A 24,361-nucleotide genomic window follows, 5' to 3' on the forward strand; every position below is an offset into this window, starting at 1 on the left:
GAGGTTAACCATTTCCTTTGTTGCTCGTTTGCTGTAGAGGAAAGCTGCGATGTATTTTCATGTGGAGGTATGCACTGTGTTTACTTTTATCACGGCTCCTCGGTGAGGCGGGCCGACCTGATGTTTATGTTTATAAGAAATTCTGGCTTCACTCTGAACTTTCATTCACCACTTGAAAGCACTTGACTTGCTACTAATTTACCTTGAGGGACTTCAAAATTATCTGTCTGCACTGTCAGATTCTTTATTGTGGCGACAACTCATCATCAAAGATTGCTTCAGGATTTAATGAAAGCCCGCTACTGTGGATTGATGGGTTAAAGTTAGATCTATGATACTGCATGCAGAAAGACATTTTAAAATCATGTAAACTGACTTTTCAGGGCTTTAAAATGTGGGTAGCTTTTTGTTTGTGTTTTAGCTGTCATTGTTGCCGCACAAGCTGCTATACTTGGCTCGCACTTAACCATCACTTTGTGTAGATCGTTATTTTCACCAGGAAACTATGCACATAAAATAACTGCGGGGATATCCAGTACCTAGCCCTAGCCCCAGTGCTATTTGACAAATTGCCATCCAGCAACTTTAATGTCCCACTTGTGTCAGGAGCAAGGCAAGTCACTGGGAGTTTTGTATTTTCTCCTTAGTCAATAGGTGAACACTTAACCTGATAATGTCTGTATAAATATATAAAAACTGTTATTTTATCCAAAATTGTCCCAAGTTCGGATTACCCTTCTTGGGAGGAAAGTTTTGGGTTTAATGCCGTGTTGAGACATATGTCAAAAAAGGAACTTAACTCCCCCAATGTGTGACACTGTATCAACAGTTGAATAGCTCTAAGCAAACAAATTTGCAGCATATGCATAAGAAAATATTGCAAATGTGTCACCAGGGTGTTAGTATTTTGTTTCATCTGCAGCATTTGATCCCTTGTCACACCACTTTTGCTCCTTTCACACTGTTTATGTAATCTGTCAAGATAAGTAAACTCTTACACACTGACATTTTCTTCTTTGTGGGGACAACAGAGGAGAAAAAAAACCCAACTCAGTCCCAGTTTAGCATCTGAAAGTTTCCAAGCACTACAATTCCAGTTGGATGTGCATTAACATTCCTTATCTTGAAAATGGAATCAGGCGTTTGGAAGTCAGTCTATTTTCATGTGTTTGAGAAGCTGAGTGCATAACCTGTTGGCAGCAGAGGAAAGTGTAGATCTCTCTTCGCTCAAAATTGCAAGCAGGCATCTCTGCAACCCCACATGAAGAGTCCCATCAAGATAATCCTTAATAAAGAATGGCTTCACGTTTAATCTTAGCCCTCCTCTCAAATTTCTCACTTGATATAGTTTTTGGCAAGTGGCGTTTTAGCACTGATGTCCATTGAACAGTATCAGTGTATCTTTTGTTAAGCTTCCATTTGGCAAATATAGAAAGTTCCACTAAGGTTTGTAGGCGCTGAATAGATGACTTTGTTCTAATTCATGCATCGTTGAGTTTTTACTGATTAATGCATCTTAAATACACGTGGGGTTGTTTGTTCTTGTGTTTGCGGTTTTACGCAAAAAAAACTACTGGGCAGCTTTACACTAAGTTGAGGGATGAAGCATGCGCCAAGAGAGATCCATTTAGCAAAAAAAGACATTATTTTTTTTCCATTAAATTTGGCAGAGGTCCGTTCTGTCTGAGTGCTTCTCTCTCTGCAGGATTTCGCAAAAACACCAGGCTGAATTTCATGAAAGTAGGTAGAGGGGCGGAGCCTAGGCTGAGGAAGAACCACTTCAATTCTGCAGATCCATTTAACATCACATAAAGCAGTATTTTTTATTTTTTTTACATCGACTTTGGCAGATGTTTACAATATCTGAGTGCCTTACTTTTATTCAGTTTGAAATCAATTCAATCCAATTATTCCAATTCAAAATAACTATGTTCGTTTCCAAGGGGCAATTGGAGAGGCATGTAGAATAGTAAAAACCATAAGCAGTTGACAACATCCAATACATTCAATAAAAAGCTTAAAGTGCAGTGTGCCATAGCTACACTGTGTGTAAATGTATATATAATTATGCCTTAAAGTTAAACCTACCTGTTTTCCAACCGAACAGCCTTTCAATTAAGATTGTTGAACATGAACATATAATCACCAATTAAACCAATGATTTGAGCCTTGATTCCAAACATGCCGGGAACGTCCGAGCAAATGCAAGCAAATTTGGACTATGAGACAGAGCAATAAAAATAAGTCCCTTGCAAAATGACGTCTTGAGCTAATTTTATATGGTTGCTTATTGAAATAGAGAGCGTCAGAGTGCTCCCCCACTATTAGAAGTAGTTATTTGAGAGTCCCCGAGCATATATTAGTCAATAGAGTTATTCAAGAACCTGTTCGCCATGCAATATATTTCACCCTCAGTTATTGAAACCAGAGCTGAAGGATTTACCTGTGGGTAGCTGATTTGGAAAGAGAGGTTGCACTTACGTTTCCAGCACGTCCGAATCATTACTGCAGTGGATTTAAATCAGGAGCAATGCAGCTCCAAATCTATTTCAGTCAGCTCCTTGTTGACTACGGCTGCACAGTTTGGTTTGGGTTGACCTGCTTTCGGTTGGGGCTGTAAACTCTGAAGCTGACTTTAGAAACTGACAAATTTAGGAGTCCAATAATCAGTTCACGTATTCCATGCCAAAATAATAACAATACTGAGTGAATTGCTCTGGTAGCGGCACTTATTTTTATGTTTTATTTCTTCACGTCGCCAACTGTGGAGAGCATGAGGCCAACAGCTAACACAGTGCGCCATTCTTCTATCTGTGGGTGTTCTTCTTCTTTCACCACCTCCTTACCATAGTAAATGTATGATTTCCACTTGCTTGGTAATCATTTTCCGGTCTGCCCACACTTTTATTCAGAGGAAATTAAACTAATTTTAAATGGCTTTTAAACATTCATTACACAGAAGTTATATTTGACACAAAAAAAAAAAAAGAAACTATGATCGATTGAAACCTCAGCACCAGCTTGAATAAATCACCAGGGCTCATCAGTAGCAGCATGGCCTTGTGCAGCAGCTTCTCGCAGTTGAAATAATAACCTGGAGCAGACAGAAGGCAGTCATTACCTCGCACACAGACACCGGCTGCATGTGTTGACGGAAGACTTCCACTAGACTGCTTTGGAGACGGACAGAGCTGAGCCACTCGGGCCGCTGTTAAACCTCCGGCTCCCCATCACCTAATCTAATGACTTAAACCCTTGTTTACCCTCAGAAGTCTCTGAGACAGAGCGAAATCCAGCAGTGACCTAAGACACACTAGAGAGTGCAAAAAATGTGGGGTTGGGGGGGGGGGGGGACCATAACAAACACAAGAGAGAAAAGGGGAGAAATGGGCCCTCGGGGTGTGTGTGTGTGTGTGTGTGTGTGTGTGTGTGTGTGTGTGTGCGTGTGTGCATGCGTGCAGTGGACAGGCGGTGGTGGGATCTGCTATTTCATTGTCTTTAGTCTCCACTGATACAATCTGGAGAAGACCCGATTGCTCAAAGCTGTAAGTGAATGACCTACAGGGAGCTGGTGTGAGGCACGACTCCCCCCTGCCTCTTCCAGACCCAAAGTCTTCCTGTGAGAGATCACCGAGCAACTTTTCTGCTTTTTGAAACGGCAGCAGCAGCCTCCCTCTCTCTCCCTCCCTCATTCACTGCCTTTCCCTCCCTCCCTCCCTCTCTCTCTCTCTCTCTCCCTCTCTCTTACGCTCTCACTCTCTCTCTTTTTTTTCCCTCTTCCTCAGACACACACTAGTCACTGCCTGAAGCAGTAATCGGACAACTCTCTTTCTCACTAGGACCGGGTCTCTTGAGATACCGCGTGGGGCTCTATGGGTTCCAACACCTAAAATGAAAAAGAAAAAAGTCATCTTGTAGTTTTCACGTGCGATGTTAGAGATTCTGCTAACACCCGAAGAACTGTTTTAGAAAGTTTGCTGTCCGTTTTGCTGGACTGCACTATCTATCTGTAGAAGATCTCTTTTTAAAGAAGATATAAGAAGGGATAAACACAAGGATTCAACCATAATTGTAGTGAGTATGACTTTGATTTATACGTGACGTTTGTTGGTGTTGTTTGTTGGAACTACCTTGTCAGATTTCTCCTTATTTTTGAGTATTTAGGTGTGTGTGTGTGTTTGTGTTTGTGTGTGTGTGCGTGTGTGTATGTTTTGATTCCTTTATTTCATAAATATGCATCAGCAAAAAATTAGGATAAAAATTCTCTATTAGATAATTTATGTCAACAGAACCGGAAATAAATTCATCTATGAGATAAATTCTTCATTAATTTAAATGACATGAACTAGTACTTCAACAGCTCTTCATAAATAAAAAAGAAATGCATCAACATCATAAAGATTTTAATCCTCATAGAGGATAGTAAGCATTAAATGGCAAAGAAAACAATTGATGCATGAATGTGTAGATATAATTTAAGTAAATATAGCTCCTACTCTTAAAAAAGACATTTAAAATAATATACAATAGCAGTATTTGTACAATAATTTGGCCGATACATTTGATAAAGGAGACTGATCCGCATTGTATTTGCTGTTTAATTATTTGTAATGAAATAATACAGCATTCTGTCTTTTAGGATTACTTCTATTTATCGATAAACATTTCTAACCATACGGGGTATTTCTAAAAAAAAAAAAAAAAGTTTTTTTACTGACATAATTTTCCATCTCAAAAATGCATCTTTAAAGTTTCTTTGCTTGAACAAAATTTTTTTTTTTTAAAAAAAAGGTACAAGCACCATTAGCGCCAGAAAATGATAGCTGCATTTATATTGGGATCCTCTTCTGCTTGGCCCCTTTTTACATTTTTTTTTTTTTAATCCGCACAGGAAAAACATGCCGGTGCTTGCAGGAGTCCATTTCAAATGGCAGAACAAACAAAACCAACACAGTTGACATTTCATGCCATCTGCTGAGGCCAGGAATGCTATGAGGAGACCTGAGAGGCTCCTCGAGTCTGACCAGGGCAGCAGGCCGGACTCCCCGGCCATGCCTGCGTCTCCGTTCGCCAGTATTTCACGTGTAGTAACGATGAGTCACTCCCTGTAATCACTAGCCTCTCTAATTGAGGGATGTTCTGGTTTAATGTTCTGTGTATAATCACAGCCTTACATCGCTGGGAGTTTGTGTGTGTGTGTGTTTGTGTGTGTGTGTGTTTGCGAAGGGCATTTAATTTCACTGAAATTGTGCTTTTTTTTTTCCTCACTCTTTTTCCTTTTCCACTCTCTAATTCCTGTCATTTTCAAACTCCTGGTCCTTTTTGGTGTTTAGAAAGGTGTGTGTTAGCAGATTAAAGCGAGGAAGTGAAGAAGTTATGGCTGTGTGAGGCAGACTGCTTACAGAGTGGCCTCAGCTCTGTGTACATGACAGTGTATGTGTGTGTGTGTGCGCGCGCGTGTGTGTGTGCGTGCGTGCGCGCGCGCCTGCCTGCTGCAACCATTCACTCACACAATAACCTTATTTATCCAATTAAGAGATAATGAGCGGGCTGATTTGGGGTTGTTTACACTGTGTATTTGCTTTATGCAGGGAGAGATCACGGTCTCTCTGCCTGGCTGCCGAGCTCCATGCATGTGTAGCAGCAGTGCATGTGTACAAGCAGGAGTGGTCGGCGGTGATGGTGGCATTGTTTGCCCAAGGCCTGATGCCTTCCGTATGGATGTATCTACCCGGCTGAGTCCTCTTCTCTCAAAGTGGAGATTGGAAACGGTGAAAGACACAGAGGGCTAATTGATCCAACCTCACTCTGCTGTTTGTGAGGAAGAAGAGAAGGACGAAAGGGGAGAGAGCGCGAGAGAAAGAATAAGGAAATGGGTGGGACCTGCAATTAAACAGCCTGATTTGTGAGCTTGACTTGTTTACTAAATACTATGAGGTGTTATTTGGTTAACGCATCACTGTTTGGTTGTAGAATGTGTGGCTGAGAGGGCAGGAAATGAGCTTTAAAGATTTCTGGTGATTGCAACTACAACAGGCCCTCAATCACTACTACTCCCATGTGTGTTTGTTGTGGCAATATGTGGTGCAAGAGGAGTTGTAAGTCTAAACAGGAATTTAAGATGTGCCTTGAGTACCTATCTTCCCTACAGATTTTTTTTTATATATTCATTTTTGTACTTGGAAAATGATACAGTTTCAGGTGCAATATGAGATTCCCATCAAGGTTTGGTAATAATTTGCTTGTATTAAAGACGATCTCCGCAACAGTGCTGGGAGAATCAGAACAGCAAGTCACAAAGGATTAATGTAATAAAATCATTCATATTTGTCACCGGACTTGCTTTCATCTTTTGTGTCGCGGTGGTCGCAGTGGTAGGCAGGTTGTGATCAAATGTGCACCTTAAATCATGTTTGATGGCCCCTCAAAGGCGAGCTGGCCTTCTGGAAATGATTTCGAAGGTTGAAGAGCACAGTATTAACAGATTTAATGTAGCTATTGAGTGCATGACTGGATCAGCGTGTCAGATTGAAGCAAACGAGAGAGACAAATTTCACAAGAGCGCATCTGTTCATAATTGTGTATTTAATTACAAACAAGTGTAGCATTTAAGATGTTGTGCGCTTCATCAGCTGTCACCTAAAAGCTGTTGGATTCAGTTTCAATGAATTAAGCTGAAATACAGAAATTAAAAGCAACATAAAATTTCTTTTTGAAAGTATTTTCATCGAAACAATTTTAATGATTGTTCTTTGTATAAACAAACACATTTTAATGCATTAATTTTCTCAGCAAGCAAATAATGGTTGCTTTTGAAATATGCAAATGTTTTCTCCTCCTCTTAGTCGCTTGACTTTTGGGAACAAAAACACACCAAGGTCTTTAAATTAGCTTACGCTGGCAGCCGTCATTCTTTCGGGCCATGTATAGAGACATAAGTGAAGTATAGCATTTTGTAAACTGTGCCTAATTCCACTCAACATCTGTGTCCAATTGTTGTCTCCATCTACATTCTTCACGAGTGGATTTATTTTTCCTGGGCCACCATGTGGATCCAGCTGACCAGTTTAAGTGAGGATTAGTTGTTTTAAAGTTAGATTTTGATTCCGCCATTCTTTTTCAATATTTGTAAAATTCAAAATTTGCTCTATGAAATATCTGTGACGCTGACATTTTTTTCTGCCCCATCTCTGATTTTCTACGAAGATTTCTTTGCAGCAGGAGCTGTGGACATGCTGCTTTTAAACAAATATGTTATGGTGCTGCAGGTGAAAAGGTAACTCTCATCTGTGTAGTAGTATCCATTTGTAGCATGCTGAGATGCGAAAAGTTTGGCTGCAGCTATGTTTACCTTGAAATACGCAGGTCGTGAAATACGAGGCCAGCAAACAACTGGGAGTGAAGCGTGTTGTGGCACTCGTATTTTTCTTTCTCTTGATGACACATGCAGCGCCTCATCTCGCCTGGCTTTGTTCCTCTTAGCTTCAAAGACCTGGCTGTTCAGGTTAGACGCACATCAAAGATGCTGAACACTGACCCTTTTTTTTCCTCTTAAAAAATAAATATTTAGCAGCGGAGAAGAAAGGCTTGTTTTTGCTTTTAAATCACCCTGTCTTCTTCTTCTTCTTCTTCTTCTTCTTCTCCTTCTCCAAACCCCCACTCCCTTCCTCTCTCTTCACCTGGCTGGCTTCACCTGCTTGCAATAGCCAAGACATCAGCATAGTAATGGTTTCATCGGCCTACGCTGCTGAACAGAGACACCAGCCACCACCACAGACACACACACACACCACACCACATCACTCCACCACAACACTCCCTCTCCATAATTTACCCAAACGCTGTGATCACTGTTAATGTTCTGTGGCAAATTTGTTTCTTTTTTGTCTCCATGGCTTTCACCTCACTGGACTGTATTTTTAACATCCTCTCAGCGTATGGCAAAAATGCTTTGGCTGTTGTCCGTTTCCTCTGAATGTAATGATTATTTTTTTCTACAATGGCTGTGTCATAAATGTTGGGAGAGAAGGCGAACTGTGGAGCTGGAGTGTATTCATGAAGGCTTTGGCTTGGTGTGAAGAGCAAAGCCTGCTGAAAAAAAAGAGGAAAAAAAAAAACTTAAGACCATGCAGCTCCGGTTACCTTGGCTCATGTAAACAGTCAGCCATTAAAAAAATCATGCCATATATTTTTTTTCTAAAGAAGGCTACATATGTCATTTTATTTTTCCTGACCAGTTGAATACCTTTGGCCTTTTTTGGACCCTGTATTCCCATGGTGGGCTGGAGTCAGCTCTAATATAGTGTTATAGCCAGGCGTGTATATGGCCCCGCTTGATGTTTGGAGCGAGATGAGCCGAGCGGCAGTGGACAGCAAAATGTAACTGTCAGCTAAAGGAGAGTAATAGAGGCATTCGTAGCGTCATAGGAAACATATGTGGCTCCATATGCTCTCTGTGTTCTTGTTTCCAGTCTGCTTCATTGTCTGAGATGCACCACTGATCTGGGGGCCTCTAAAGTGCCCTGTGTTTGAGTGTGTGTGTGTGTGTGTGTGTGTGTGTGTGTGTGTGTGTGTGTGTGTGTGTGTGTGTGTGTGTGTGTGTTTTGCAGCACTGATGTGGGGGCCTCTGAAGTGCCCTGTGTATGAGAATACACATATAGAGGCACTGTGTCGCCACAGAGGAAGAACATTTTTTACACAAAGTCCATGCAAGTGTGTATATTTTTCTCTTTCTTGCCATTTGCTCGCTGTGAATAGGCTTTGAAGTTGTGTATTTCTATGCTGTGCCATCGCCCCAGGCTGGGGCAGGCCTGCGGGAAGCAACCCTGACGGTCATTAGGACCTGTCAGTATGCCGGGAGGGGGAGTGCTGATAAATTTCAGATAGTGTCAATTGCACATGAAAGATCTGCTGAAGATGCTAGGGGTGTCATGCTTGACTTGCCGCCGCTCAACAAGTCCCATCTTCCTTCCAGCGGCAGTAGAGCAGGAGAGGCTCTCCCACCCTCGGTTGCCCCTCAGACCCTGTGATCCCCAACCCCTCCTGCCTACCTTCACCATCGCAAACCCCCACACCCCTTCCTGCTTACCTTGGCTAAGCCGCTTTGCATGTTGATTGGGGGAGGGCTAATCCAGTTTGCAGCTGTCGTAGACCAATGATGAATCACCTTTCCGTCATTTGGCAGTGCTCCCCTTGGTCAGGGAGGAGGGAGGACCTGTAGGAGGAAACAACAGTGGAGCGGGGCTGCAGCTCAGAGCGAGAGAGAGAGAGAGAGAGAGAGAGAGAGAGAGAGAGAGAGAGAGAGACACACAATGTGCGCCTCTGTTCCCCCCCTGTTAGCCTTCTCTTCCCATTCTGCTCCGGAACAACAATAATGTTTTCTCAGACAAGGCTTTTTGTGTCATGGATGGCTCTGGACTGTGACATCGGGCTGCAATAACAAGGAGTGACATTGTTTCTGCTGGGGCAGGTGGAGGGAGTGTGGTTAGAGAGGACTCGCCCAGGTCCAGGTAAGAGCAGAACTGAGTCAGTGCCAGCAGCTTTACCTGAGACACTGTCAGCTCTGCCTCGTCTGACTGGAGATGTAAGGGCTTTTTCTAGCGTTAGATCATCAGAAAAGAGTTTGTGATACGCTGAAAAGTGGGGTTTAAAAAAATATATATCATTGAGTGTAAGAGCCATGCTTAATACTTCTGTTTTTTATGCTTGGAGATATTTTTAGATGAGAAGTAAAGTAATATACCTTTGGGAAAAGAACAATGTAGCTGCCTTTTTTTAGAGATTGTGTGAAGAAGAGTGATTAGTATCATGTTGTAGTGTTTATATTTTTTTGTTATTGTGGTGTGTAATATTATTCTTAAAGTATATATTGTTCAGTAAAAACTTGCAAAGTATAATATACCGCTAACATTACAATCATCACATCATCTTAAATACAGAAAATGCATACCATGATTTAATTTTTTTATCTCATAATTCTCTTGTCATCCGATACCGCTCAGAGTTACACGAGCAATATCTCTGCGGCCTTGTGTAAAAGGCCAATGTTTATGAAAACCAGAGATACCCAGAACCCCTGAAATATAATTGAAAATGACAGAATGATGTTCAAAACAATTTTGTCATAAACTCATTAAGTCACTATCGCTGCAGCAGCAGAGACAAATCGGAGTCTGGAGTTTGTTGTCTCGCTTCCCAAATCACTCGTGCCCGTCTATCTACTCCATTGTCTAGATTCGATCAAATCCTTTGAACGTACAAATGAGTCGCCAGAATAATGTTTCCAGTGGCGTGGTGGTTTGTATAAACACAGAAACAATTAAGGAGCTTGCCAGAGCAAACACATGCCTCATGAGCTTCTCATCTGCCTATCACTGAGGCATGGGCTCTTATAATCAAGCAGCACTTTTAACAGGCACGTTAACTATCGCCTCAAACCAGCAAACATCTGTTAACAGTCTCCGATGCAGCGCGCTACAATATACACTTAAGGCCACTCTTGCTGCAAGATACATCAGGACAAATTAACAGTAAACATTCTGTGCTCTTGGAAAAGACGAGGGACCTGCAGTGCGATTTTTAAAAAATGTTGGGGTTTTTTTTGCAACGAGGAATTTGAGATTATCTTGCGTAAATGTTTACTTTTCATTTAATAGTTTACAGAATGCCACACTGTTTTTCTATGTACATATGTGAGTGTGTGTTGTTGTTGTTGTTGTTATTGTTTTTTAAATAATTGGCTGTCACATTTAATGTTGGTTACATTATTTTGGTTCTTTCATTTTTATCCAAGATTAAATTAATTGTAAAATTAGCGCAAGTCATCTTCAATTATTTTTATGTTATTTTTATGCACAGTTTGATGTGTGTGTGTGTGTGTGTGTGTGTGTGTGTGTGTGTGTGTGTGTGTGTGTGTGTGTGTGTGTCATCAGGTCTATGGAAATGCAGGATCTAGCAAGTCCTCACAGCCGAGTAAGTGGAAGCAGTGAATCTCCTAATGGTCCCAGCCTCGATAACTCCCATATCAATAACAATTCCATGACACCCAATGGCACTGAAGGTACGTGTGCACTGGCTAAAACGGTGTGAGGTTTTCTTTCTAGATCAATTCCTGAAATCCTTTCAAGATCAATTCCTGAAAATCCCTAATGCAAGCTATTGCAATGAATTGATAAATTTGTTACTTTCGGTTGGAAAACATTAAAGTGTTCACATCACATCTGCAGCTTTTGTAATGCTTATCTTGTACATCACAGCTGATTCACTCCACTGATGCTAGTTGTTGTTTTCCAAATGTGTGTTAGCTGTTTATTTAAGTAACCATGTAATTATTCAAATAATGGAGTTTTGCATGAGGTGTCTACTGTACATAGTTATTTACTCAGGTGGTTCACCTGTGCGTGAATCTGAGCCTTTGTTAAGAGAAGCAGTCATGGCACAAAACCAAAATCATCCCCCCTCCTCACTTCATCATGCCACTTTGAGCCTTTTTTTTCCTCTTTTTAAAAAAAAAAATCTGTGTGTTTGTGTTCGTGACACAGGACCCTTAGACGTTGTACAGACTGTCATTTGCTCTCTTGCCGTTCTTTCTTTCCCATAGGTGATAACATCACAATGCTTACCACTGCAGACTGGTTGTTAGGTTGTAACTCACAGTCCGCTGCAGGTTTGTCTACTCTTGGTGACACAATGAAAGGACAATACTTGGTGTTCTGTGAGAGAGAGAGAGAGAGAGAGAGAGAGAGAGAGAGAGATAGAAGGAAAACAGGTTTCAGCAAGTACTTTGCTCAAGTTAATTTGTATTTTCTAAAAAAAAACAAAAATTAAAACCCAGAAAATATCTGGAAACAGCAGCACTATTTTACTGTTGCTTCAACTATTGTACCTTTCATTTGATACTGTGGTATTTATTTGTTGTGTTATTCTGTTTCAAGCATGGTTTGACTCTAGATGCATTTGAGTCCATTAAAGAATGATCGGATTGTAGATTTTCCGTGCATATTGTTTTCAGTCAGATGTTTCTTGCGCCCCCCCCCCCCCCCATGCCGGTGGTTATTGTGTGCTCCGTGACTTGAGAGTGTGCTAGTTGATGCATGCACCTTACCAGTATATATATATATATATTTTAAAATTTTTTTCATCTGTATGTTGTTGAAAAGATTGTCAGAATGTGTTCCTGCACGGAACAAGCATAGCGGAAACATGTGAAACATGATGGCAAATGGCTCCTTCAAACATGAGGGATTCCACTGAGCATGACTCCCTTTGCCCACATTGTCAATTTGTTTTGCCACAAAAAAAAAGAAGAAAAAGAAAAAAAATCCCTCTGGCCTGAAGTAAAATGGATTGATTTCAAAGATACCTCAGCTGTCAGATAGCTGTGAAATTGTCTTTGTAGATCTATCACTGAGCTGTATAATGGATCTAAGGTCAAACAGCGTTCGCCACACTCTTTAAAAAGAGTTTATATTCCATATATTTCCTTGACATTTCAATTGTACTTGCACCTCTCCACAGGGACTCCCAGTGATCTTTATTTATAGAAGTAGTGAAATATTGGTTAGTAGTTTGCAGTGTCAAAATAAGGTTTATCACCCTTGTAAACTGGTTTAAATGCATTTTTGAAATAGATTTGGCACAAGAGCTTTACATTTCCAGTATATTACGAATGTAAATGCTTTTCACCTGGTTGAATGATGAGGATGAAGATAAATCTCACTCTTGGATCTTCAGATAAGTCCCAGTAAAAAGGATAATAAAATAAGAGTATCCATGACTGAACTGTCATAATGCATTTAAACTTGCTTACTTTATCCTTGTTCTGCCACTCCCCGCTTCCTTACAGGTCTGTTTTTATTTCAAAAAATAACTTTCTTAATGTGAAATTTTCTGAAATCAAATGGTGCATTTTGTGACAATATGTGACTTTTTTTTTCTCTCTGCAGTTAAAACCGAGCCAATGAGCAGCAGCGAAATCGCCACCTCAGTAGCAGACACCTCTCTAGACAGCTTCTCAGGATCAGGTGAGGAGGGACAAGTGCTTTTGCATGTGTCTCTTTGTGCTCTTGTGCCTGGTTTTCTTTCTCTGTCTCTCTCATTCTCTCTCCCTCCCTTTCTCTCTCTCATTCTCTCTCTCTCTCTCTCTCACTCACTCACACACACACACACACACATGCACGCATACAGACACACACAGCTGCTGAACCGATTACAGCGAGATGAGCCCAGAGATGTGCGACTGATAAGCTGGGCCTCAGGAAGTGTCCCCGCAGCTCAAACGCCAATATAGCATGTGTGTGTGCTTAAGAACAAGGGACTGCACCTTACCTTTGACAGCATATGTGTGTGTGTGTGTTTGTGCGTGCGTTTGTGTGTGTGTGTGTGTGTGTGTGTGTGTGTGTGTGTGTGTGTGTGTGTGTGTCCACTCTGCTGGATCCCATGCAAGTGAGGGCTCAATTATGACTTGTTATGCATTAAGCTTGTCTGTCCAGTGGAATGACAAGGCCTCCCAGTGGCCCTCGCTCTCCGGGGGCTGTTACCCTATCACCCTGTCAGAACCAGGGTTTTCACACCCTCCTCCCTGCACAAAGACACACACGCACACACAAACACACACATATACACACACAGGGCCATTAGTAAATAAAACCGTTATGAGCAATCGTTAAATAAATAAGTCTCCTATGTGATCTTTTTTGTGAGCTTTCCTCCTCCTACTCGCCGCCATGTTACATTTTCTATAAACACATACTATTATCATGGCCTCCAACTGTACACACTATCATCTTAGTGCTAATTCCACTGTATTCCCTCAACTGTTTAACTAAGTACTTGATACTTTAACGCGAGACATGCACAAATCACTTCTACGACTTTTGTCTCTAACAATATTAATGACATTTAGTAATCTTATACCCTGTATCCTCCACGGGGAAACCCAAAGCTCTGTTCAGAGGAGCAGGTTTTGTCCAGTGGCAGTTGCTGCTTGGTGTGGGAAAAGTGTTCAATATTAATAACGTGTGTGAGGGGTTACAGTGTACAGTTACATTCAGCGAACACATCCCCACAGCCAAAACTTGTATTTTACATGTCACAACCAATTAGACGGATGTTTCATGCGACTACTGTCACAGGACTTTGGTTGTTTTTCGATATTTATGAAGGAATTTTTAAAATTATAGATGTAAAATTGGATTTAAAAGAATTTAAAGTTTATCCATCACTTAAGTATTGCTTAAATTTGATTGAATATTATACAATTGATAATTGTAAGTGTCAAGAATCAATTTTTTAACTGGATGCTGGATATTTTGGGATGAGATGTTTCAAATTATATTTATTTATGTATTTCTTTAATTCAAAACATTGGAACAATTGGAACTATTTGATACTAATAGTAATAATTGAGGCTTTACTTTTTTGAGAATAACAAGAGAAAAGCCTCGTGTGTGTGTGTGTGTGTGTGTGTGTGTGTGTGTGTGTGTGTGTGTGTGTGTGTGTGTGTGTGTGTGTGCGTGCGTGTGTGTGTATTAGTTCTTGCTGCAGATTCGGAACAAGTGAAATTCTGAGACTTATTTGCTGGTGAACTTCTACCAGTTAACATCACCGTGGAACCGCAGAGTTGTGCGTCTCATGAAGGACTGATTAAGCAGTAGCACTCCTTACCTGCAATCAGTGATGTCACTTCCAATGCGGTTGTGGCTTTAAAGGCCCAGCGCAACTGAAGCCACAGGCCGAGACTGATTCAGACCATCCTGTGTGTGTTTACATCAACTGGTCGTCATAGCAGCCCCGAAGTATCTCATATACAATATGTGAGTCAGCAGAAAAAAAAAAAAAAAAAAACCTGATGATCTTACCTGATTATTTTACTTCATCATTGCTCTCCGGTTTTTCAACCTTAAATAAGGTTACCGAAATAAATAGAGTAATGCAATGTAATTACTGTTTCCTTGGAATCCAGAAGTTCTGTTGGCAAAAGATAATATTTACCTTACTTCCTAGTGTTTAAATGTGCTTGCCTCTTTTCTTTTTAACTCTCCTCAGCTATTGGAACCAGTGGCTTCAGCCCAAGACAAACTCACCAGTTCTCTCCACAGATTTACCCTTCCAAGTAAGGCTTCTTTTATTTTTCTTAAAAAAATAAGCAGCATCCAACTTCATTTGGATCTTTAATTAGATCCTCCTGTCAGATCGAGGAGGTTCGACTGGCTTTGTTTGCCTGGATGTCTGCAGCTTGTGTACTCTGAAATCTGTTGTAATTATTATCTTGCAAAAATGTCCTTTGCAATTTATTGTTCTTTCGCTACATATTTGAGCTGCACGATGCTATCTTTCATACAGCTTGACTCACTGTTTAAAATTGAGAAGCATAATCACAAAGAATTGGTCAGCTAGCAAAGTCGGTGTTATGGTTTTGGGGCTAAAACTTGGTCCTCCTTGCTTTCCTGTCTCAATTTTGTCTTTTGTTTCTTTTCTCGAACAGCAGAACATATCCGCATATTCTTCCTACCCCTTCATCCCAAAATATGGCTGCGTATGGGCAGACACAGTACACCACAGGAATGCAGCAGGCCGCAGCTTATGCTAGCTATCCCCAGCCTGGCCAGCCCTATGGCATCCCAGCCTATGGTAAGAGCTCCCTAACACAAATCTTAAACTCCTCTCGTCTTTTTCTTAATGATATTGTCTGTGTTCTGTACATCGCATGAGGAGAGTAGAAAAGTATAATACATTTGATTAGACAACAAGATCATTTTCCCTCCTCAAGGTTGAAGTCTTGCTCATGACAAGCCATGTTCCCACAATTCCTCCTGTACAGCAAGAGCAGCAGATATGCTGACTTGTTGTTTTGTGCCACATATTCTCCTGTCCGTGCATTAAAACCAGATTTGCTTATCAAGCCGTTCAGATAGGTGTGCAAAATTTTTGATGTCAATCAGACTACAAGAACTGGCATTCAGAAACATGGCAGCTTTATTTGTCCAAAGCCTTTGGAATGTTTTCAGCGCAGATGACTCTTTAATATGAGGAGGAATATACTGTTTATTTGAATGGGGTCCTGCAAACCACCGTTGCATAGTAACTGCATCGTGACTGATTAAATCCAAGCAGTGACTAGTTTAAGCACAAACAAAAGGATTTATTACTTTTTATTACTTGGGTTTTCAGTTTTTTTTTTGAGTTTCTTTTGAATCTTTACTGTGCAATCAAAAAAAGTGTTTTTGAAAGCAAAAAGGGTCCAATCAAAATAGTTCTTTCTTTTTTTTTATAATCCCACAACAATTATAATCCAAACAGTGTGTTTGCTGTTGAATCTGACTGAATGATGTAAAACACATCTATTGGCCAGACTCCAGACAGGCTGTCACTCCGATCAGGCCTGGTCTACAGAGACATGTCTTAAATCTTTCAGCATAAGCTCAGTCTTACAGCAAACAAATCTTTTGGATTCATGTTAGTTTATTGTAAGTGATCTAACTTGCAGTGTTACAAGTGGCAGTAGCTTGATGTGATTTGATTACAAAACTATTCTGCTACATAAAACTAACTCCACGATATTTGATATAAAAAGATGAGGAATGTATCGAGCAGTTATCATCTGAGCATTCGTTCTGCTTTCTCTTGAAGCGAAAGATAACCTTGTGTGAGATAAAGCATCTGAATAAATGATAATAGTCAATATCAGTAAATATATAATCAGTTTATTGCAATTATCGTGGTATGCTAAGTGACTAGTGGCTGTCTGTCCCTTTGCTGTGTCTAGTGAAATTTACACCTGCGTGTTGACTGTTGTGTGTGCATCAAACCGATCTGGTGTCACTAACTGATTTAGGTCCATTGTGGGCAGGCATAAAGACGGAAGGGGGTCTGAGCCAGTCCCAATCCCCGGGACAGACGGGTTTCCTAAGTTACAGTTCTGGCTTCACCACGCCACAGACAGGACAAGCCCCCTACAGCTACCAGATGCAGGGTGAGGACATCTTTGTTTCTATGTACATTCTCATAAGTCAGTTAGGAGTCTGTGCGGCTTCCGAAGAAGACATCATACTTCCATGAACTGACAGCTGGCCCATTTTTACAATTGTTCTTTGAGATTTTTTTAGTTCACTTACAATCTAAAAATAGCTAACTTTGTTGACCCCCCCCCCCTTTTTTTTCTTTTAATCTCTGTCACTTCTTGTCCTTTGAATGTCAGAGTAGTCATCGCCTCTGTTCTCTGGTACATTTGTTAATATATCACTCACAAATTGAATAAGGTTGCAGTTCATAAAATATTAGAGAAATCTGTATTTGTCCCTGATTTAATGCCACGCCAATCCAGACAGATTCACAACACACTTCACATTCTCACCCCAGAAGATGATTGCATCCCAGCGATCGTTATGTGCAGCCACAATCGCCCCCTCCCTCCCTACCTCCCCTCTTAAAAGAATCAACACAGATGGAAAAATGGCAGGCACTTAGGAGGCACCAGCCATGTCGCTCCAAGCTCCCCGCTCTTTGTTTTTTTACTCCCTGTGATCATATTTGTATTTGTTTAAGAGCTGAGACCGTAGAGATTTATGGCCTTGAAACCGATAAAGATGAGTTGTTGCGCCCTGGACTCTTTTTGCTCTTCCATTCAGTCATGTGAAATGTAGTTCAGGCCTGCTGCCATGTAGTCTTTCTATTACTCTCTCTTTGGAATTGAGTCTCCCTTCCACCTGCATCAGGCAAGCATATTTAGCTAACCACTAGCGTATTCAACGTTCTCCCCTGTAATATCTAATGTGTGGCAGCAGAAACATCTCCACATGTTGCTGAAAAGCCTCCAGAATATCTCACAATAAATAATACCAGCTCAGCAGCAGATGTGGCACGGGGAAGCCTCTTTTCCATGGCTCTTAACCAAATACTGAGAGCTTGAAAAAGGAGAGGCGGCGAGAGAGAGAAAGAGTGAGAGAGAGAGTTAGAGAACAAGAGATAGAGCATGTGAGGCAGAATGCACAAGCTGCTACCCCGCCCTCAGTGGTTTAACTCACGATGACAGTATTATGTGCCCATTCGTCTTCTAAGTATTACGCTCCTACGCTGTCGTTACCTGCCTCAATCTCCATCTCTCCCTCCTGCTATCTTTGCCCTGGCGGATGCCCCATGTAGCATTAAGTGCCGCAGTAATTGACAGCCCTGTTAGATGACAGATTGACCACTATTTCGGCTTCTAACTCTAACCGTGGCCCTGGCCCTCAGCCACACCATCATCATTACTCCCTCTGGTCTATTGATCTGCCTGGGCGAGGTGCCTCAGGCCTGGGTGTCCCAACCAAAGACTTTTTCCACATCTGATACTCCCTTTTTCTGTCAGTGTCCCTGCCACCAGCTTGTGGCCAGCTGTCAAGGCAGCAGACGGTTAGAATAATGTTTCTGCTCCTTGCTTTCATGTCCGATGCCATGGAGCTTTGCATGGGTGCTAAAGTCATGGTACCAAATCATAAAGGGAATAAAGGCACCATAGTTGTACAACACCATGTAGCGAGTTTATGTCATGCATCTCATGGATTGTCAGAAAAAGCCATCAGAGGTGTGCAAAGACACAATGAAAGCGGGATTGAGCAGATGCTAATTAGGTGAATAATTGGATTCCAGCATTCTGTCTGAGTGGCAGTACGAGGCACAAGCCTAAGCTGCCGTTTTAAAAAGGAGAGCCCATCTGGACTTGATAGCCTATTCCCAAGAGGGGCATACAAACTTCTGCTACAAATATTGTGCACTGATGATAGACATAGCCCATGGCAAGGAGACTGATCAAGCAAAGCAAATGGACTTCCAATTGTGGAGCCAGAAGGCAGGAGGGAAGGAGGGGTGGGGGTGGGGGGCTGATGTCTGCTCTTGAGTGAGTGAACTAACTGGAGCAGGACAGGGGGAGGGAGAGAAAACATGCCCCCGGGGAACCACAAGGCCCCCTCTTTCTCCCCCAACTCTAACCAGCACCACCACTCTCAACAGCATGGGTCCATTCTCACTGGGCTAGCGGGGTCCTCTCAGCTTTTATGTGGCTCCTTGTCCTCCACAGAGAAAGCCTCAAACCCTGCCAGCAAGAACTTTTATGACTGTTTGAACTGTGCTTTAGGCTAATTTGTTGTCCTTTGCAGGCGTTCTCTGTCTTGACTTCTTGTTCTGTCAGACTTTCACTATGATATTGAACTTTCTACAGAGAGCACAAAAGTTTGAAAAATCCCCTCGCAGGCCTTGAAATATCAAACAAAACAAGGACTACAGAAAGGAGTTCTGCTGTAAAATAACCGGTAGAGGCCAGCAGGAAAAACAAGGTAGAATCTGCTGTGTGTGTGTAATTGCTGGAAGCAGAGAGAAGGAAACTGCACAAATAATTAGTGGATCCTGGTAATCTTGCGAGCTTGGGAGGTATTTGTTTCTCTGCTTTAGACGGGTACTTAGCTGACTGACAAGGCCAAACAGTGAACTGTGTTGTGTGTAGTCTGTGCTTTTTTTTTTCCTTCTTTCCATCCACTACCCGTCATGCCCCACCAATTCCCTGCTCTTTCCCCTTTTTCTGAAAGCTGCTTCACGTTTGTCACGGTGTGGGAGGGCCCTCCTGATGGGACCAGTGACCAGAGGATGAAAGGAACTCCCTCTGTTTGTCTCTGGGAACAAAGGTGTAATTACGCCCCCATTTAGGAACAGTAGATTTATCTGCCCCTTTGTTTTCATTGAGGCTCAGGGTTGGGTTTTTTTTTTTTTACCAAGAGAAGAAAATTAAGATGGAATATTTTAAATGGAAAAAACTGAAACAAATTAGGCTAAGAAATAAATGATTTCTCTTTCCTCTCCATGTATGCATTTACTGTGTTTTATTTAATGGAAAAAACATTACATGACAGCTATTTAGTCTTTAATAAATGAATTATTTATATTCTCTTTGACATAAAGTTTCCATGTCACATTAAAATTTCATCACAACAGGCAACAAATAAAAGCGGCAATACTTTATATAAACTTTTTCTTTTTTCTTTTTTTAAATGGAGCTGCACTGCCAATGCCAAAAGGAAAAACAATCCACTTTCCAATCATAGATTGGAGGCCCGGGAATGTGGGCGGGACATTTTGGCACTGACATAAACTGTAGATCCACTGAGGGATCTTGTTGGCAAGGTTCTTTTTTTATGAATCCAGCTTTTATACAGCTATTTCTACATTTGTGCAACTTCCTGCAGCATAATTGTGACGTAATATAAAGTCAATGGCAGTGTTCCTCCGGTTAGCTGGCGAGCAGGAAGCTGTCGTAATATGAATGGCTGGCTGTTATGGCTACCATGTCAGTGCAACATATCCCACCTATGGTCTAAAATCTCCTATACACTGTAGTGATACTGTTAGTGAATTAAACACGATATTTTGAATTCTGTCCCTCATACTCAGCACAGGTTTAGAATTTGGAAAAGTACATTTAGATCAGTTTGATAGACTATTCAGGTAAAAAATGTGTGTACTTGCGTCACATTACCTTGCTGCCATGGAAAAATAACTTGCAGCCACATTAGTAAACTGCTATTTAAAAATAACTGATTATCTCTTACGCTCCCTAAGGTTGTTGCTGCATGAAAGAGAATTGCAAACTAATTGCGACCAGCATATACATTTACAGTTTCTCCAGTATGTATGAATTTTATTTAGGCATATGCTGTGGTGGCATTATTATGTATCACAGACTGTTTTTCATGTAAACCTTTTATTATTTTTTAGTGTTTTTAAATCAAGTTCTGTCAGTTTAGAATGAGTTTGTAGGAGTAGAATAGTATTTACCTATTAAACTGAATTATGATCTCTCAAATTAGTACACGAATGGAATGATTTTTAGCTCTAACATAAAAACAAATCACACACAATGACTATTAAAGGGGACTTCTCCAGCCCTCCTGCGCCTGTTACTGCAGCTCAGCCAATTTGCGATCCCCTTCAAGCTGCTCCTCCACCTTTACTCTTAGCTGATGTGTCGGTACAGGTGGATTTCAGCTGAAGACAGAAGCCTTGGGCTCAGGAGCAGACCCCCCTCTCCTCTATAACTCATGTCATGTATATTATTAAGCCATTAGATGCTATCAGCCCCTTTTGAATGACTTAATTACCCAGGAGGACCATCATTCCAGCAAGTGAAAAGAAACATACATATTCATTCATGCTGGATGGCAGCTGCCCCCCTCCCCCAGTGCAAATCACCCAGACCATGCCTCACCCCCCCCCCCCCATATATCTCTCAATGCACTCCCCTCTCCTGGATCTATACGCTCCACCCACTGCCCCCCCCCCCCCCTTTAGCCCATGCCATCCTTCAGTAGCTCACACACAACAGTCTCTTGTGTTCCTTATATTGTGCAGGCTTGGAGGGCTATGGAAGCAGGTCCTGTCCACCTATTCTCTGCCCCCCCCCCCCAACTACTACCCCCACCCCCGTCATTCATCAAACCTGATTCAATCACTGATAAGGGAGGAAGAGGAGAAAGATAAGGTCACTGTTGGGAGCTGTCCCTCAGGCCTCCTGGCTACCACCTCTTCTCCTAACAATGAGCCCTTCTTTTTTCTGTCTCTCCACCTCAGATTCGATGATTTTTTTTAAAGGTTATTTCTCCTAAATGTCATATTTTTCCCCTAAAGGTGGTACTTTCACAACAACGTCAGGATTATATGCAGGAAACAACTCCCTGACGAACTCAACCGGCTTCAACAGCACACAACAGGTAGTTGCACTTTTGATTTTGATCGGTTTATGCATATTTGAATCACTTTCCCCCAGCCTGGAAATCTGTAAGAAATATTTATACGCAATACACTACATTTCATCCATGACATATTCAAACATAAATCACTCAGAATGTCAAATGCTTTGTACGCAGGATTATCTACTGTACCTCCTCCAACATGTGTATTCTGCCACAGCGGAAAGGGAAGAAAAAAACGAGAGTGATCGTAGTCCAGATGTAGGACAGAACAGACATGTGTTTGCATTTATGTTTTGGAATCTGTACTGTAAAGTAGCAACACTGGTGAAGGGCATATCTCATTACTCTTCCAATCCTCCTACTTCACTTTTTCAGATCTGCTACCTTTTATTTATCATTGCCTTCACCATTTTGAGCAAAATTGTCTCCCTTACATGATTTCATACGCATCTTGTCTTCATCTAAATGTAATCTGTAATTTTCCCGTGTCCTGGTTCTCCCTCTCTCTTCTCAGGAGTACCCCAGTTATCCAGCCTTTGGCCAGGGCCAGTATGCTCAGTATTACAATAGCTCACCCTACACTTCGCCCTACATGACAAGTAACAACACCAGCCCTAGCACGCCATCCACCACCACCACCTACACCCTCCAGGAGCCACCTGCAGGCATCACCAGCCAGGCCCTCACAGAAAACCCAGCAGGTAGGAATCAAGCAAGACCCACCATGGTTTCTTAGCGTAATGCATATACCAGGAGTTTGATTGAGGTTCAAGGTGTATTAACTTATAAAATCAAGTTGTGTTTCATTGTACATGCTCCAGTTTACCTAAATGTGCAACCAACTGGATAGTCAAAAAGATTTGGGACCTCAGTGACCTAAGAGAGCAAGCGGACTGGGATGTATCACTAACCAGATATTGCATATTTTAGTTTGTGTCAGTTGCTAGCACTGGCCTCTTTGAGAGAAATTAGAGGAGACTTGGAAAACACATATCTCTGCCAGGGAGAACTCTGCAAAAAACACCAAAAAAAAGCAAATTTTTTGCAGTATTAAATTGCTTTGTCTCAAAATGTTTGGGATTCTTCCTTTATGCTCCACCCCTCCGCAAAGTTTTGTGAAAATCAGCCTCTTACTCTGCCTAATACTGCTCACAACCAGAAAAATAAACGGCAGCAATCACATCCCCTCCTTTCCAACTCTCTCTGCCTCTTAATCTATGCTCATTCCATCTCTTCAGCCATGAATTCATTCACTTTTTTTTTTTTTAAATCATTTTCTGTTTTTAAATGCAAGATATTTTTTACCGACATGACCACCAGTTTACAATGGCTGTTCTCAACCGTATTTGTTTTTGGTCTGAAGTCAAGTTTGATTACGCAAGTTTCTCTGAGTCCCTGGAATGGTGCTCTGAGATCGCACAGGTGATGCCAAATGCGTGGTCCTGCGTCTTGATTGAATTGTCAGGTGTGTGCAGTCTCAGGATTAATATGTTAAAAATCTGTTGTTATGTCTATGGTCTCCCACGTTTTTTAAGATTTGACAATTCCCTTGTGTGCACCAGGTGTAATAGAAGCTCCTCTTTTTTACGAGGAACTCCTAAATGCCCCAAATCCTTGCTTTTCTCTTCCCAAATCGACAGTATATGCGTCATGCACCGCAGTGTGCAGAACAAGTTAAGACTAAAAATAATAACTTGCTCTCATATTTCACGACAGAAGTAAGTCATCTTACAATCAGATTCTGATCGCTTCTTTTATACGTCATTCAAATTTGATGAATTTCAAACTGCGATCAATCAACAGCAAAGACACTGACTTTAACCAAACATAATTATGATAAAAGGATTTGTCTGCTTTGACGAGCTGACTTTTATTCTGTTAACTCTCGTTCATTAAATAATGGAGCCCCATAGCGTTTAGAATGTGCCCTTCAAGGGATTGATGACATTTGTTACTTATATGTTTGTAATCACGTACCAAGAAGTCCTGCATTAAGACGAATGAAGCATCCGTTCTAAAAGCAACCAATAGCTCATCATTTGAATCTCTTTTTTATCCTCTGCTTCCTCCTCCTTTCCTTCCTTTCAGGAGACTACAGTACCATCCACAGTCCATCAACCCCCATTAAAGATTCAGATTCAGATCGATTGCGCCGGGCCTCAGATGGAAAGTCACGTGGCCGGGGAAGAAGGAACAACAACCCATCACCGCCGCCCGACTCCGACCTTGAGGTAGGGTGAGCCCGCTACCTTGGCGACAGACGGCCTCGCCCTGTCTGAGGCACATGGACACTAATCCATTTACTATATGGCTTACACTCCAGCTTTAACACTTGATGGGCATGAATTCTTAAAGATTTGATTCCTTAACTGAGAATGAATTATTGATGCATAGTGGAATATGTGACAACACATATCGTATATAAAGTTCTCATGTTAACTTCGTAAATAAACAATTAGCCATGTGATTAAGTGAGTCACTGTCCGAGTGAATAATATTTATATTCCAGCCTTCAGTGACTGGACATTGCTGCATGAGCCACTTGAACAGTGACTATATGTCAAAATAAACTCCTGATAATTCAGCGGGCTCTTCATTAATATGGTATGAATTTGAGCGAGGTTAATAGCGCCCATTATAGCGCT

General features: G+C 41.4%; 1 protein-coding gene across 11 annotated transcripts in view; it reads left to right on the forward strand.

Moving 5' to 3' along the window:
• Positions 1–24,361, forward strand: part of eya1 (EYA transcriptional coactivator and phosphatase 1) — a 62,679-nt gene that overhangs the window by 17,810 nt on the left and 20,508 nt on the right. For 3 of the 11 annotated variants that reach the window (XM_086191174.1, XM_086191173.1, XM_086191180.1), the window contains 9 exons: positions 10,932–11,059; positions 11,600–11,665; positions 12,945–13,022; positions 15,046–15,112; positions 15,485–15,630; positions 16,835–16,972; positions 21,652–21,734; positions 22,231–22,417; positions 23,805–23,947. In XM_086191174.1, coding sequence (XP_086047300.1) covers positions 10,936–11,059; positions 11,600–11,665; positions 12,945–13,022; positions 15,046–15,112; positions 15,485–15,630; positions 16,835–16,972; positions 21,652–21,734; positions 22,231–22,417; positions 23,805–23,947 — 1,032 coding nt within the window. In that variant the 5' untranslated portion in view covers positions 10,932–10,935. Of the gene's footprint in view, positions 1–3,847; positions 4,075–9,207; positions 9,510–10,931; positions 11,060–11,599; positions 11,666–12,944; positions 13,023–15,045; positions 15,113–15,484; positions 15,631–16,834; positions 16,973–21,651; positions 21,735–22,230; positions 22,418–23,804; positions 23,948–24,361 lie in introns of those variants that run through there. The other 8 variants (XM_086191176.1, XM_086191175.1, XM_086191179.1 and 5 more) reach the window with 8 other exon arrangements.

The sequence above is a fragment of the Aulostomus chinensis genome, chromosome 21, assembly GCF_037954235.1.
Source record: "Aulostomus chinensis isolate RoL2024-O1b breed Wild chromosome 21, RoL_Achi_v1.0, whole genome shotgun sequence".
Lineage (NCBI taxonomy): Eukaryota > Metazoa > Chordata > Actinopteri > Syngnathiformes > Aulostomidae > Aulostomus > Aulostomus chinensis.